At 36.8% G+C, this 14,113-nt stretch overlaps 1 protein-coding gene across 3 annotated transcripts in view; it reads left to right on the top strand.

The window, feature by feature from the left end:
* Positions 1-407: 407 nt before the first annotated feature.
* The window catches only part of eif3c (eukaryotic translation initiation factor 3, subunit C), a 29,455-nt gene continuing 15,749 nt past the window's right edge, over positions 408-14,113 (top strand). For 2 of the 3 annotated variants that reach the window (XM_039657684.2, XM_039657683.2), the window contains exons 1-13: positions 408-545; positions 1,749-1,864; positions 2,933-2,998; positions 3,099-3,288; positions 3,655-3,780; positions 4,973-5,024; positions 5,131-5,258; positions 5,368-5,492; positions 7,773-8,018; positions 8,789-8,930; positions 9,457-9,582; positions 11,111-11,204; positions 11,289-11,476. In XM_039657684.2, coding sequence (XP_039513618.1) covers positions 1,767-1,864; positions 2,933-2,998; positions 3,099-3,288; positions 3,655-3,780; positions 4,973-5,024; positions 5,131-5,258; positions 5,368-5,492; positions 7,773-8,018; positions 8,789-8,930; positions 9,457-9,582; positions 11,111-11,204; positions 11,289-11,476 — 1,581 coding nt within the window. In that variant the 5' untranslated portion in view covers positions 408-545; positions 1,749-1,766. Of the gene's footprint in view, positions 546-748; positions 789-1,748; positions 1,865-2,932; positions 2,999-3,098; positions 3,289-3,654; positions 3,781-4,972; positions 5,025-5,130; positions 5,259-5,367; positions 5,493-7,772; positions 8,019-8,788; positions 8,931-9,456; positions 9,583-11,110; positions 11,205-11,288; positions 11,477-14,113 lie in introns of those variants that run through there. The other variant, XM_089121786.1, reaches the window with a different exon arrangement.

The following is a 14,113-nucleotide window of genomic DNA, read 5'->3' as shown; positions in this document are numbered from 1 at the left end:
ATACATTTATAATGTTACTAAAGAGTTCTATTTTAAATGCTGTTCGTTTAAACTTTTGTTGTGTTCACGCCATCCATCATTACCGTAATTTCGAGATGACAGCACGTGACGTTCTACTCGGAGCTATTCACGGACTCGGAATTAAGTTGCAGCGGTAACATGGACCAAGTCGGAGCTCTCAGAAAATTGTAAATTTATAAGTCACGAACGAAGTGGGAACCAACATGGCCTTTTTTATGGATCACCATATATATAGAATGGTAGCATTATAACAATATCTGAAGGGTCAGGTAATAAAACTATTTGAAAATAAGAAAAATATCTAATTTTGTATGTTTTGTGTAGTTCTGCTCCAGGCCACCCTGTGGCGGTAGAGCACGTGACCTGTAGGTTTGGCGCTTCTATCGATTCGCTTCCTCTCTCTCTGGAAGTACAGGGCTTTGACGCACGCCGTCAATTGTGCTGACTAAATTGCAAATCTGGATCTAAAATCTACACAAAGGGAAATTACAAACGAGGAATCTTACGTTTCCAGCACATAACAGGTACGTTCTGTCATTTAGTTTACCTGTCGGGTCTGTAGGACTTGCGTACACATGCAGTCACGGTCCCGTTAGGCCTCACACAGCCGGTCGCGGTCGGCACGCTTTCGGCGATGTACTGATGTAACTAGTCAGCAATCGTTTATTATGCGTCACATATGTTTCTATTCCCACCAAATGTCCTATGGTTATAGTTTATGTCCATGAATGCTCATATATTTGGCCTTTTCTCTGTGAACTAGTGAGGTGAGTCTAGTAAGTTCATTCATCAGCAAATGGAGCAGCAGCGTTAGTGTTATCTGATGTGTTTCTTGATTAGAGTTTTTCTTAAATATTTACTATTTTTTTTAGTTTAGTAACTACATAAGGACTTTGTTTTAAACTTCCTAGTCATTTTCTAACGCATGGCCCTGAAAACTGTAAAGCCTGGAGTATGATACATTTATTTTCTATTACAGATTATTGAAATGAAGTGAAACTGTAAGTCTGTAACATTATGTGTTTTGTATTATATTTGGTACATCACAGGCTTTTATGGCTCGAATGTATGATACAGCAAAAATATATTAAAGTTCTATGGCCAAAAAAGTTGATGAAATTCGGAAAATGTATAGGTCAAATAAGTGTACAACTTAACAAACTAACGTTACTTGCATAAAATGCATTTAACGTTACATTTCAGTCGTCAGTCACTATATCTGTCAACAATATGTCTTGGTAAGATTATATTTAAATCCTTAGTTTATTATATGATCAAAGCTCTGTAGTTTTAAGTTTTATTATACAATGCAATACAAGGATTCATGAGATCACGTGCAAATAAACCTTCCTCAAAAGCCTAATGGCTCAAATTTGATGCATGTATGTAAAAAAGAAAAAAAGTCAAGTTCTAATTACAATATAAAAGATTAAAAGTTATTCTTTCATTTACTTTAGAAAAATCAGTCAAGATTTCCGAGCAGAAAGACATGTTTACAATTATACTAAAAGGCCTTTTATTTGTATAAAATATCATTCAGATTAAATAAGGCATACAGGTTTTCCACCATCATTTTGATGGTTTTGATCATTTAGAGCCCTTTGTAATTCATGTATCAAATATGATACTGTAGGCTTCATTATAGAGTTAGCCTACTTGCTTCTAAACAAAGCCTGGTGGGTTTGAGAAAGTATTGACCGCTCTCATATCTGTATTTCTCATTTCAGTTTTAACAGCCGTCTATTATGTCCCGTTTCTTCGCTAAATCCGACAGTGAGTCGGAGGAATCCTCGTCTGCCGATGAGATCACCCCCAAAGCCACCGGGACTGCTTTCAACAAGCAGTGAGTCTGCGTTTCACACACTGCAAACTATATACATATATATTATTATTGTTATTATTTTGCTTTGCATGCAAACATGTTTCTGAAACAACTGAGATTTGACTGCTTCCAATTTATTTTTTTTCTCTTTGTAAAGTTGTGGGAACTACAGATTGTCTGTTTTTGATTTTGCCAGTAACTAAAATGGTAAAATATGTCAGATAACCTATTGCTCGGCCGGTAGATTTGAAAATAAATATGAATAAATAAATAAAACAAATCTCTTACTAATATTAGATAGTGCTTAACTTTATTAGAAAATGAACTGTGTTGTTGACTTAACTTTAAGCATGTTTTGTAATTACCAAAAGTAAATTAAAATACAAAACTGGCATTTAAAACATATATTGAGATAATGTGGCACATGAAAATAAATTAAAATGCATTAAAAGTTATCATAATTTTTGATACTTGTGATAATACGGATGATTTTGGTTTCTTAGTTGATTAATTTTCTGATTGCGGTTATTCAATCTATTCATTTCTTGAGAGAACGGCTATAATTGTGCCATATACATTTTAGCCACATTTTGCTTTTCAAATCAGGGAAATTATATTTACATATTACATAATTATTCACTATAATTTCACACCATTAAAGTAAATCATGTTGACCTATTTTTTTTGTATACATTTTTTATATTTTACAAATTTCCAGTTATTTTACAATTTGCAGTTATTTTTCTGATTATCAGCACAGAATTCATCATCATTGCAATTCTAAAGTACCAAAATTAATTATAAACAAAGTAATTGTCTTTATTGGATATATTAAAAACCATTGCTGATATATCCACAACGCAACTGTTATTGGTGCCGATTAATCGGTAAAAAACAATACATTGGTCGACTTCTAATGCGCAATCATGGAATGTTTTCATCACAATGGGCAAATAGCATTGAAAAATCAAGTTTGTCGTACTCTCCTGTCTCCTGGTCTGAAAAGCAAGGAAATGTGACAAGGGTGTGTCGTTATGTGATGATGTGATCAGTAGTGACGCAGTAGTGACTCTGCTGGTGTCTCTTTAGGTCCCTGTTGCTGAGCGATGATGAGGAGGACACCAAAAGAGTGGTGCGCAGTGCCAAGGACAAGAGGTGAGTGTGGGATGCCAAACGTAAAACGTCGGGACTTGAGAATTAAGGAGTGCTCACACTGACCTCAGTTATAAACGCATCGCTGTCCGTTGCGCTTCAGGTTTGAGGAGCTCACCAACTTCATCAAGACGATCCGCAATGCCATGAAGATCCGAGACATATCCAAATGTCTGGAGGAGTTTGAGCAGTTGTGTCGGGCGTTCATCAAAAGCAAAGCCATCGTGGACAAAGAGGGTGTGCCGCAGTTCTACATCCGGCTGCTAGCTGATCTGGAGGACTATCTCAACCAGGTCTGTAGATCAGGAGCCAGCAGGAAATCCAAAGTCACATGGTTAAAGGCATCGTTTGCCAAAAGATTACATTTATGTTGTTATTTACTTCCAAAGCTTTATACATTTCTTTCTTCTGCTGAACACTAAGGAAGATATTTTAAAGAATTTTTGGTAACCAAAAAGTTGATGCGCTCCATTGACTTCCATAGCCTCGATATACTGTTTGGCTACAGACATTCTTCAAAATATCATCTTTTGTGTTCAGCAGAAGAAAGAAACTCATACAGGTTTGGGACAACTTGAGGATGAGTAAATGATTTTTGGGTGAACTATCCCTTTAATTGCTTCTTCATGAGCATTCAACAGAGTTTGCTTTCATTATAGCTATGGGAGGACAAGGAGGGGAAGAAGAAGATGAACAAAAACAACGCCAAAGCCTTGAGCACACTGCGCCAGAAGATCCGCAAATACAACAGGGACTTTGAAACCGAGATCGTCAGCTATAAAGAGGTACTGAACTGGAGCCGAAATGTTATTTGTATATGAGCGTGTTTAAGAATGTTTACTGGGTTTCACTCGGTCCTTAAGTCTTAAAGTACGATTTCTTTGGATCAAAATTAGAACAATGTTATGTATTTTGTTGATTTGTGTACTTATATTATCCTAAATGTTTCTAAGAAAGTTTAAATCCAGAGAAATAAGCAGGACATGAACCGTGTCATACCTGCGTTACCCTCGATTTTTGCTATTTTGTGGTCAACCATGGAAACACCAAAGATGCTTTAATATATATGTTTTAATATATATGTTTTTTAGATGTGTGAGCAACTGTTATTCATCGGCAGAAAACTATTCATTGTTCTATAGCTCAACACAGTTAGTTTTTTTTTTTTTGTCTAAATCTCTTCCTTTTTTTTTTCTACGATTTACCGCGAGTACCATATCTTACCATATCTAATTATATTGTAATTAGTTGTAGATGATTGTCAGAAGGTATATTTTATCTCCATCTTTTTGAGTGAGCAGCTGGAAGCATAGACATTTCATAATAAGAGTCCTAATGAATTTCGGTTTTGTTTATATTTAAAAGTTCTGTTAATGCAAAAAAAAATAATAATAATAAAATCTGGATATTTTGGTTGCTTGATAAACTGTACCTGGCATTTACTTCATCATAGACTCTTGTGGCTGCTTTTTGGGTCGCAATGTCAAAGGAAGAAAAGACTAAAAACATTCAGTGTAGATTTGAATAGAATCATCACAATAATCTTTTTAATGTCTTTCTTTAAACACACTATTATCAAATAAGCAAAATGCTATATTGATCAACTTCTAATTGGTAGGCATTAATGTATTAGTACATGACGTTTTAGTCAATACATACATATATAAAATTGGGTTGAGTATTTGAAACTTGTTGTTTTGCAGTTGAATGTCTGCACCAGCCTATTTAATTAAGTAAAATAATCTTAGATGTGATTTACTTTGAGATTGTTTGGATGGACATACAAGTTATCTTAAAAAGGATCTTAAGAAACCCTGTAGAATTTCAAAGAAACTTTTCTCTCATAAGAATAAAGTATTTTATCCTTCAATTGTCATTAGTGTAATTAAAATAAATAGTAATTTATACCACATGCTTTTGTTTCATTGTCTTTTTTTGTTTTGCTGTCAGTCTCACGTTTGCTTTGTTTTATTGCAGAACCCTGAGCAGTCAGCTGACGAGGAGGAGGAGAAGGATGACGTTGGCAGTGGTTAGCCTTCTTCATTATCTTTGAGCTGCTGTTGTATAATGAAATATTGTAATGGTGTGTCTTATGACTTGTTCATTTACTCTTTCTTTGCTCCGCTGATGTGTAGGATCTTCTGAGAGTAGTAGTGATGATGATGACGATGATGACGTCACTGCCAAAAGTTTTATGAAGAAGAAGCCTCTGGAAGAGGAGAAGAAAGCACCGGAGGCCAGCAAGTTCCTCAAGGGTGCCGCTGTAAGTCCAAACACTCAACGTTTGTCGATCAATTACCCCAAAATGACTTTTCGAATTGTTCTGTGTGACTTCCATGAACATGTGTTCACGATTCACGTCTTTGTGTCAGGGTGAAGAGTCAGACAGTGATGATAACGAGAGTGAAGATTGGGCCTCTGATACAGTGGACAGCGGCAGTGAGAGTGAAGACAATGAAGGAACTGCAGCATCACTGGCTACGGTTTTCCTCAAAAAGTATGTGCTTCCAGTGTTTCCCCTACCATTGTTTTAGGGGGGCGGCCCGCCCCCCCCATAACGACACCCCGTCCCCCCTAAAATGCTGACGAAATCCAGTCATAAAAAAGGATTTTACTGTATATTTTTGAGGAATAAATAGAAAGCGGTTCAGTACACTTGAATTAAAAATCGCGATATAGACTAGTGTGTGAATATTAAACCACAAATACTATTTAAATACGAATCCTGTTCGTGTGAATGAATTGTGCAGCCCAGAGCTGTTAAATATGTTATGTTATGTAAATATATATGTTTTTCAACGGCTCTGGTGGAGCCGACGCGCAGTTTTATTTACCACACACACACATACACTGAAGACACACGTGTGACGCTTGCACAGTTTTTTTGCCTATATGAAGACAGAAATGATTGAACTTCCTCTCCAGGCTCTAGATCCACTCTGAAAGTCACTTCGTGATCATTTAACCGCTTCATTTGTGAAACTATCATCATGACGATCATGACAAACACACAGAAACTCCAAAAGGGCTTCACGGCAACCCGTCAAAATAAAAGTTCGGTTTAACTTGACAGAAATATATTACTGTTGTACAGTAGAAATAGGAAATGTCCAGATGTACTAATACATTAACACTAATACGAATAAATTATGAATTTTTTTAAACAAAACTGAATTTAAGCAATAATCCATGTTTTAATTTTAACAGTAAAGCTCATTGTGTAGCACATTATTTGAAAAAAGTTTATGATAAAATTAGTGTTTTATGGCTTAATTTTATTACCAGCAAAAACACAGAATTAGTGTGAATTTTTTTCATATATCTATATATTTTAAAAAAAAATTAATAAAACATGATTTGAATTATTATACATTCTTTTTGATGTCTAATAATAGAAAAATTCCATGCCCGCTCCGCTACAGTAGCAGGTAGTGTAGTGTACTTTTATCCCCCCCCCCACCCCCCACAGGGGTGTGTGATATGTGTCGTCAATTATTTTAACGGTGTGCATGTCACTTTGCAGGAAGCAAACAAAAATTATCAGAGAGTGCAATCTTTCTCTGTAATAGGGTTGTTCCCAGGCTGAGCAATCTTTTCTGGTTTCAAACTCCAGAAAAAACTCCAAACAAACTTAATCTTAACCTGATATTATTCTAAATGACGTCACACCAGTTTGTTCTTTGATTTCACTTTTAAGTATTTCGGGGCCTTTTAAAATACTCATAATTCAAAATATGTAGGGCCATCGTCTCTTACAAGTTGTGTTATATTTTGCCTATTTACGAGTGCTGTTTTCCCCAAATATCAGCACCATAGTGAATATCCGATTGATTTTATAAAAAAAGATAAATAATAAGTTGACAGTTTGACTTGCATTTCATGCCCAATAATGTCTGTTTTTGCTTTATTTTGAAACGGTTGGAGTGATTTTAAGGAATGATTCAATGAACCATTTGTACAAACCATTTCATAGAATGCCTGATTCTTTAAAGTAATATCTTATCTATAATTCACTCGCCTTCAAGCCCCAGTCTAGCTGTATTTGACTTTCTTCTCTCTGCCGAACACAGAGTTATATCAAATAATATCCTGGCTCTTCCCATCTATGTAATGGCATTGAATAGTGCCCAATTTTTTGAAGCTCCAAAGAGCCAATCCATCAGACTCCAGTGGGTTGAGAAATGCCTTCCGATGTGAAGCGATGGATTTTTGTAAGGAAAAATATCCATATTTAACTTTGATAAAAGTATAACCACTGGCTTCCGGCAACGGCCGTACACGCATTCACGAGAGAGTCAAGTTCCGGCAGAAGAGTGACCTCTGACCTGACATGGGACATATCTCCTTGTCTCATATTTTGAAATCCTCTGGCACTTTTCTTTCAATCTTGTTTTTAACTTCTAATGCGTGACCAGTGTTTTGTTTCGCTTTGTCCTCTGTGCTCAATTCATCAATTCTTTTTAAATATTGAGATTGTTCTTACAAAAACTCGTCTTCTGAATGCATTTTAATTTATTTACCCACTGGAGTCATATGGAGTACCTTCATGATAAATGGGCAGGGCTCCAGACTGCCGACATGCGACTGTTTTTTATTGCCAAAATCCTTGACGGAATCGATATATATATATATATATATATATATATATATATATGTATGTATATATGTATCTATATATGTATGTATATGTATAATTTTTTTTTTGTCATTATCACACACCTGTACTGTTTTTCTCTTTTAAACTCCACTGAGACTTGATAATCATTTGCCCGCACAGAGCTACAGACGGTGACAAGCCGACCGACAGCAAAAGGGAGGAAAGAAAGAAGAGACACAAGAATAAGGAGCGAGCAGAGGAGGAGGGAGATGGAGAGGAAGGAGGATGGGAGACTGTGAAGGGTGGCGCGCCGCTTGTGAAGGAGAAGCCCAAGATGTTCGCCAAAGGCACAGAGATCAATACTGCTGTCGTGGTCAAGAAACTCAGCGAGATCCTGCAGGCCAGAGGAAAGAAAGGAACAGACAGGTATGAAGACATCATCAGTCTTTTAATGTGTTGTCAGTGTCAAAAGCAATCATATAATTTAATCTTTTATATGGTCTCAAAGTTTTCAGATGGTAGGACCACTCAATATTCATGATCAATGAAATGATAATTTTCTGAAAAGTACAGTTTTATAAAGTTTATGCAAGAGAAATATATTTTTAGTCACTACTTGAAAATAGAATTATTACAATAAAAGTGTATTTCTAAGAACATATTATATTTCTAAGAACATATTATAAGAACATATATAATTTTTAATATACACAACTGTTCAAAAGAATTATGGCTGTATATATTTTAACCATTATAACCATTTTTGATATTAATATATTTTAAAATGTAATTTATTTCTGTGATGCAAAACTAAATTACTCGCATGATCCTTCAGAATTCATTATGCTGATTTGTTGCTCCAGAAACCTTTCTTATGATTAGTAATGTTGAAAACAGTTTTGCTGCTTTATAATTTTTTAGAAAACATTTTTCCTTAGGCTTCCAATAGAAAGTTCAAAGGAATAGCTTTAATTTGTCTATAGACATTTTTTATAACATTATAAATGCTTTACTCTCACTTCTGGTCAATTGAATGTGTCCCTGTTGCATAAAAGTATTATTTTTCTTTGGGAAAAAAATCTGTCTGACCCCAACCTTTTGAAAGATAGTTTATCTACTCAGCTTGTTTTTGCATGGTAAAAAAAAATGAGAGACAAACAACTCAACAAAAATGTATTTGTTCTCTTGTCATGCAGAGCTGCTCAGATCGAGCTCCTTCATGCTTTAGCTGGCATTTCTAATGAGAATAACCTCGGTGAAGGCATCCTCGTCAAGATTAAGTTCAACATCATCGCCTCCCTGTACGACTACAACCCCAACCTAGCTGCCTTTATGAAGGTGAGAGGCTCTCTGGCGTGCTGGCGGTATTACATTAGTCATTAACAAGCATTTTCAACTTTCTTTAGTGTGTGATGTTGCTCTTTGAGCATGAAAAGGGTCTGCAAAGTTACAAAACACAAAGTCCCTTTAGCGGAATTATTCTCTATATCAATGTCACTGTTTCTGAACTCCCTGAAACGCCTCCATTGTTGTCTTGAGTTTTCTTCCAGTCACAATTTTCCTAATTTAAATAATTCCCGCCCAAGCGTATGCAAAATAAAGGGCTGTGGTATTTCTTAAATGTGCTGGAAGAGGTTGACCAATCACAACACACTAATCCAGCTGACCAATCAGAGTACGCTGAGCATTTAGGAAGGAGGAGACAGGAACTAAACAGAGCGATCCTGACGGACTGTGAAGAGAGGTGCTGCAATATATGTGGGAAAATTAGTTTTTTCAACGTTAAATGAGTAGTAAGAATATGTGCAAAGGTGTTCTAGTGTATTCCAGTCTTTACATTATGCCCTGTTTCACCCTTCTTTAGGCGGATATGTGGAAGAAGTGTCTGGAGTGCATCGATGAGCTGCTGGACATCCTGTTCAACAACAACAATATCTTCATCGGAGAAAACATCATCGAGGACAGCGAGAACCTGGCCATCTCTGACCAGGTTAGTATCACATGTCATGTGAACAGCATTTCTTGCTAACTTTTGACCAATTACAAATGTAATGTAAACTAAAATAATAATTTTTTAGTCTTTAATTTCTTCATTTTCGGCCTTTGCGGTTTGATAATTTCACGGTTTTATCGGTTTTATTTTGAATAATGTTGCAACTAGGGCTGCACGATTCTTGCTAAAATGTGAATCACGATTTTTCTCCATGGGAATTGAGATCTCGATTCTCTTACACGATTCTCTTTTTTTTTTTTTTCCATCCAAAATGTATTGCACTCAAGTAAAAAAAAAAAAAAAAAAAAAAAAAAAACACAAGACAGTCTAATAAAGTGCAGTAACAAAAAAATCTAAATTGTTTAAGCTGGTTCTTTGGGGCTAGCCTATGTAGCTGTCTGTGTATTAGTCATGAACTAAAAGTAAGTGTAGGCTATATTTAATATTTTCTGGCTAGTTTACTATAGCTTTTTTTTATAATCAGACATCACACTTTCACCCAAACTGAATAATTACAAACAAGTTTAAATGGGTAGCCTAAATCTTCTATAAATATTTGAGTCTTCATATCTAAAACTCTCCAAAATGCTCTATGTGAAACTGCGGTTTTCCAAACTTTCGTGTTGTTTGAAGACCTCTCTCTCTCTCTCTCTCTCTCTCTCTCTCTCTCTCTCTCCGCCCTTTCAAGCGCAGCAGTTTCTATTCTACATCATCACTCGCCGATCAAACTAGGCTTTGGCGGGACTAATATGTGCTAAAGCGGCCTCCAAAAAGCAGACGATCTGACGGTTTTAGAAGATTACCAAACCGAAATTAAAAAACAGACCCGCCCTATTTGAGACGAGCTTTTATTTACCCAAACCTGCAGCCACACAGGCGTGTAAAAGATACAGGCGTCTATGGGACTCGGCTATTATTTTTATACAAGTTTTAAGGTACTTCAGTTCTTGTTAAAACTGACTAGACATTGTGTGAAACTACTTTTTGAGTGAAATCATTAATTTTGTCCCTCAAAAGTGTGCTTTCACTTTAATTGAGCGCGCGTTTCACTGCTGCTCACGCGCTGCCCCCGCTCCCGGTGAATACTTTGATTAACATGCAAGCCCAAAAAAAATATGCGCTGCTCACGTGCAACAACTTTAATTTAGACATTCCCTGATGAAACGTCCGCATGATTGATTTGTGAATTATTGCTTTGTTTTTGTGTGAGTGTGACCAATATAACGCGTGAATGCAGCATGATCTGAATGCAGGGAAATACACGGAAGTGAATCGCCATCATTAAGAAAGGAGATCGCATTTATGTTTGAATCGAGATCGTGATTTTTTTCCGATTAATCGTGCAGCCCTAGTTGCAACCCTAATTGGGAGTTTAACATGAAGGGAGAATGTTTCCCCTCTCAGATTTCACACATGTTGGAGTAGTGCTTTATACACTGCTACACTTTTTTGGGCCTTTTTTGCTTGTGTAATTTAGCTGATGTGACCGTTAAGGCTGTTTATGAGCTGCGTTTCCTCTCTTCAGCCGTTCCGAGTGCGTGGCTGTATTCTGACTCTGGTGGAGCGGATGGATGAGGAGTTCACCAAAATCATGCAGAACACAGACCCTCACTCTCAGGGTGAGTACAGACAGATTTCAACCTCTGAGTCCTCTCAATAGGACAGCGTGTGTCGTGACAAAGCTTCCTCGCACACTCTTGCAGAGTACGTTGATAACCTGAAGGACGAGAGCCGTGTGTGTGGCATCATTGACCGTCTGCTGCATTATCTGGAGACCAAAGGCAGCACGGAGGAAGTGTGTCGCATCTACCTGCGCCGAATCATGCACACGTACTACAAGTTCGACTACAAAGCCCACCGTCGCAGCCTGGGCCTACAGGGGGAGACAAAGGTGAGCGTCTCGCTATGGATGGAGAAAGACGTGGACCCAGTAGGAGGGTGTGATTGTATCATATACGATAATATCATAATTGTTGTGGAAAATGACAATCTCGTGTCTGTCTCGCACTTTGCGAAAAACAAACAAAAACCATTATGTAGCCTAGGAGAATGCCTTTACAAAGAGCCTGCATTTCAAGAGATTGAGTTTTTGTTGAATACTTCTATGTGATATCCACCTTATTTTTAATGTAAGAGCATGCATAGACATTTGCAAGTCTACTGGTATCATTCAGACCTGCAAACTTGTTGCTTTTTGGCAACAATTGCCGTGCACAGAGACAAGGGCGCTAGAAGAGACACGCGGGTGTGATCAAACAGGGGAGACATAAAAACATATTCCGTCATTTTGTTCATACGGGACAACATTCAGACTGCAAAGTGTTTACTTATATTTGTCTAGGCCTATACTCGCATTGAAACACAGTTTTAAAAGCAAAACATATTTATCCAACCCCTTTTTAAAACAGTGTGTTGTAACGTCTGTTAAAGTTTGAAGTCTTCCCAGATGAAGAATAGGAAAGACTGGTATAGGGCTGCAGCTATCGATTCTTTTTGTAATCGATTAATCTAGCACTTAATCGCTCGATTAATCGAGTAATCGGATAATTTGTTTATGTGTGTTTTTAAGCAACCAAAACAAATAATGTATTACAAAAAATTATAAGGTGTTTGCCTTTTATTTCTTTAAAAAAAAATAGAGGTATTTATTCCAATTTTTACCCATTTAGTGTTTATAAGTGCCAGTGCCAACAATTATATAACAATACAGTTAAAACAATTTACTGTAAAACCTGTTACATGTAGCCCATAACATGTAAAACTTTGAATACAAACTTAAATAGTAAAGCCCATTTGGCCTTAGTTTTGTCTTCTTAATACAACATTACAAAAAAAGGATTGCACCTTCTGCAAATTACCCACCTGGAAACAAAAATAAATTAATATAAAATATCAACCCAAACAGGTACACAAATGTGTACAATTTATAAAAAAAAAAATGGAAATAAAACAATAAATAAGAATCAAGACTTTTTCAACTGTAATCTCAAGACAAACATCAGAGTGTGTGTGTCTGTGTGTCTCACAATATTTGTTCCTCCATCACGTCCTGGTGAATGTATGCTGAAATTTTTGTTGCGTGACTACATAAAAGTTTAAGCATATGATGAATTGCCGCAATTGGTCTGACTGGCGCGTGAGAGAGACATGGGTCGGGTGCACGCGCTTGCTTACCTCTCTGCCGTCGTGCGCGAGCCGCGGTTAGGAGCTCAACATCTCGCATGCGCGCTCGCACTAGATTACTGGATATTTTAACTTGCGAATTAATATGCGGCGGTAAAACTAGTCGATCACGAGTGACTCAACAGGTAGATCTGTAGACGAACTCATCTTTCAGGCATTTGACCGAAGGGATTGACACTTCAGCGTGAGAAATCGAATTGACCTTTCGCCGGCCCCTCCCACAAAATGGCCATTGTCCAATCACACATCATAGCAACCGTTACTGTGTGAGCTGTTCCGTCAAACAGTAAGCGGTGCGCCCACAGCGTTAGTAAATCGGACACATGATACCCCGAGAGATTGTCTGGAGAAGTTGTGTTTTTTCCCTTTCCAAAGCCCAAAACACAACGCGAGCGGTGCCTAAGATGTATTAAACAGTGTGGACGCCCCAATTCCAGTTAAATGTGTCGAACATGGTTAACTCGTCTCGCGTGCAGCGTGCGTGCGACTGAGATTAGTCAAAGAAGCACGGAGAAAGCAGATCAAGAGGATCCACAAAGGACTTACTGTACATTTTCTAAAGGGTTGTTGTTAACATACCATGATATTATCTGGGAAAATGAGCAGCAGTCAGCTAAGTTAGCAGTGCAGCACCGTAGACTACAGTTTACGTTCGCAACGGGGAAAGCATGAAGCTTACATGACAACATCAGTTCATATATCAATATCGTAACGAATAGAAATAACCTTAAATAACTAGGGGTGGTTAATCTGTCTGATTTCCCGATTCGATTCGATTACGATTATTGAAGTCCCGATTCGATTACAGTCGATTATTAACGATTCTCGATTACCGATTATTGATTTTCCATTTCACAACAGTAAACGAAAATACACTAGATCAACATATGATTATATTAGCAGCAGCAACATTTTGGTATTAATTGCACTTTTTATTTGTTTGATATTCATTGAAAATATAATGATGGTTAGTGGGGACATGCAAACATGCTTGTTATCTACTAGGCAACTCATTATCTTTACATTTATTAACTTTAATTTTTTTTTCAAAAGCAATTTTGTTGCATTATAATGCAAATGCACCTGGTTCTATTAATTGACAGCATTAAAATGTATTTTGTGATTTCCTTCAATTGAAAATATTTGAAGCAAGTTTGGGGGACTTGAAGGGCACCCGATTCAGAGAATCACCTAGAAATTCAAAAGAACAGCATTTATCTGAAATAGAAAGCTTTTGTAACATTAAACAATACCGTTCAAATGTTTGGAGTCGGAAAGAATTTTTATTTAATTTTTTGGGCAAAAGAAAAAAGAAATCTATACTTTTATTCATCAAGGATAAATT

The sequence above is a fragment of the Pimephales promelas genome, chromosome 17 (assembly GCF_988280905.1).
Source record: "Pimephales promelas chromosome 17, fPimPro1.hap1.1, whole genome shotgun sequence".
Taxonomy (NCBI): Eukaryota; Metazoa; Chordata; class Actinopteri; order Cypriniformes; family Leuciscidae; genus Pimephales; species Pimephales promelas.
The sequence above is the reverse complement of the archived record's forward strand: the minus strand, read 5'-3'. Positions and strand labels throughout refer to the sequence as shown.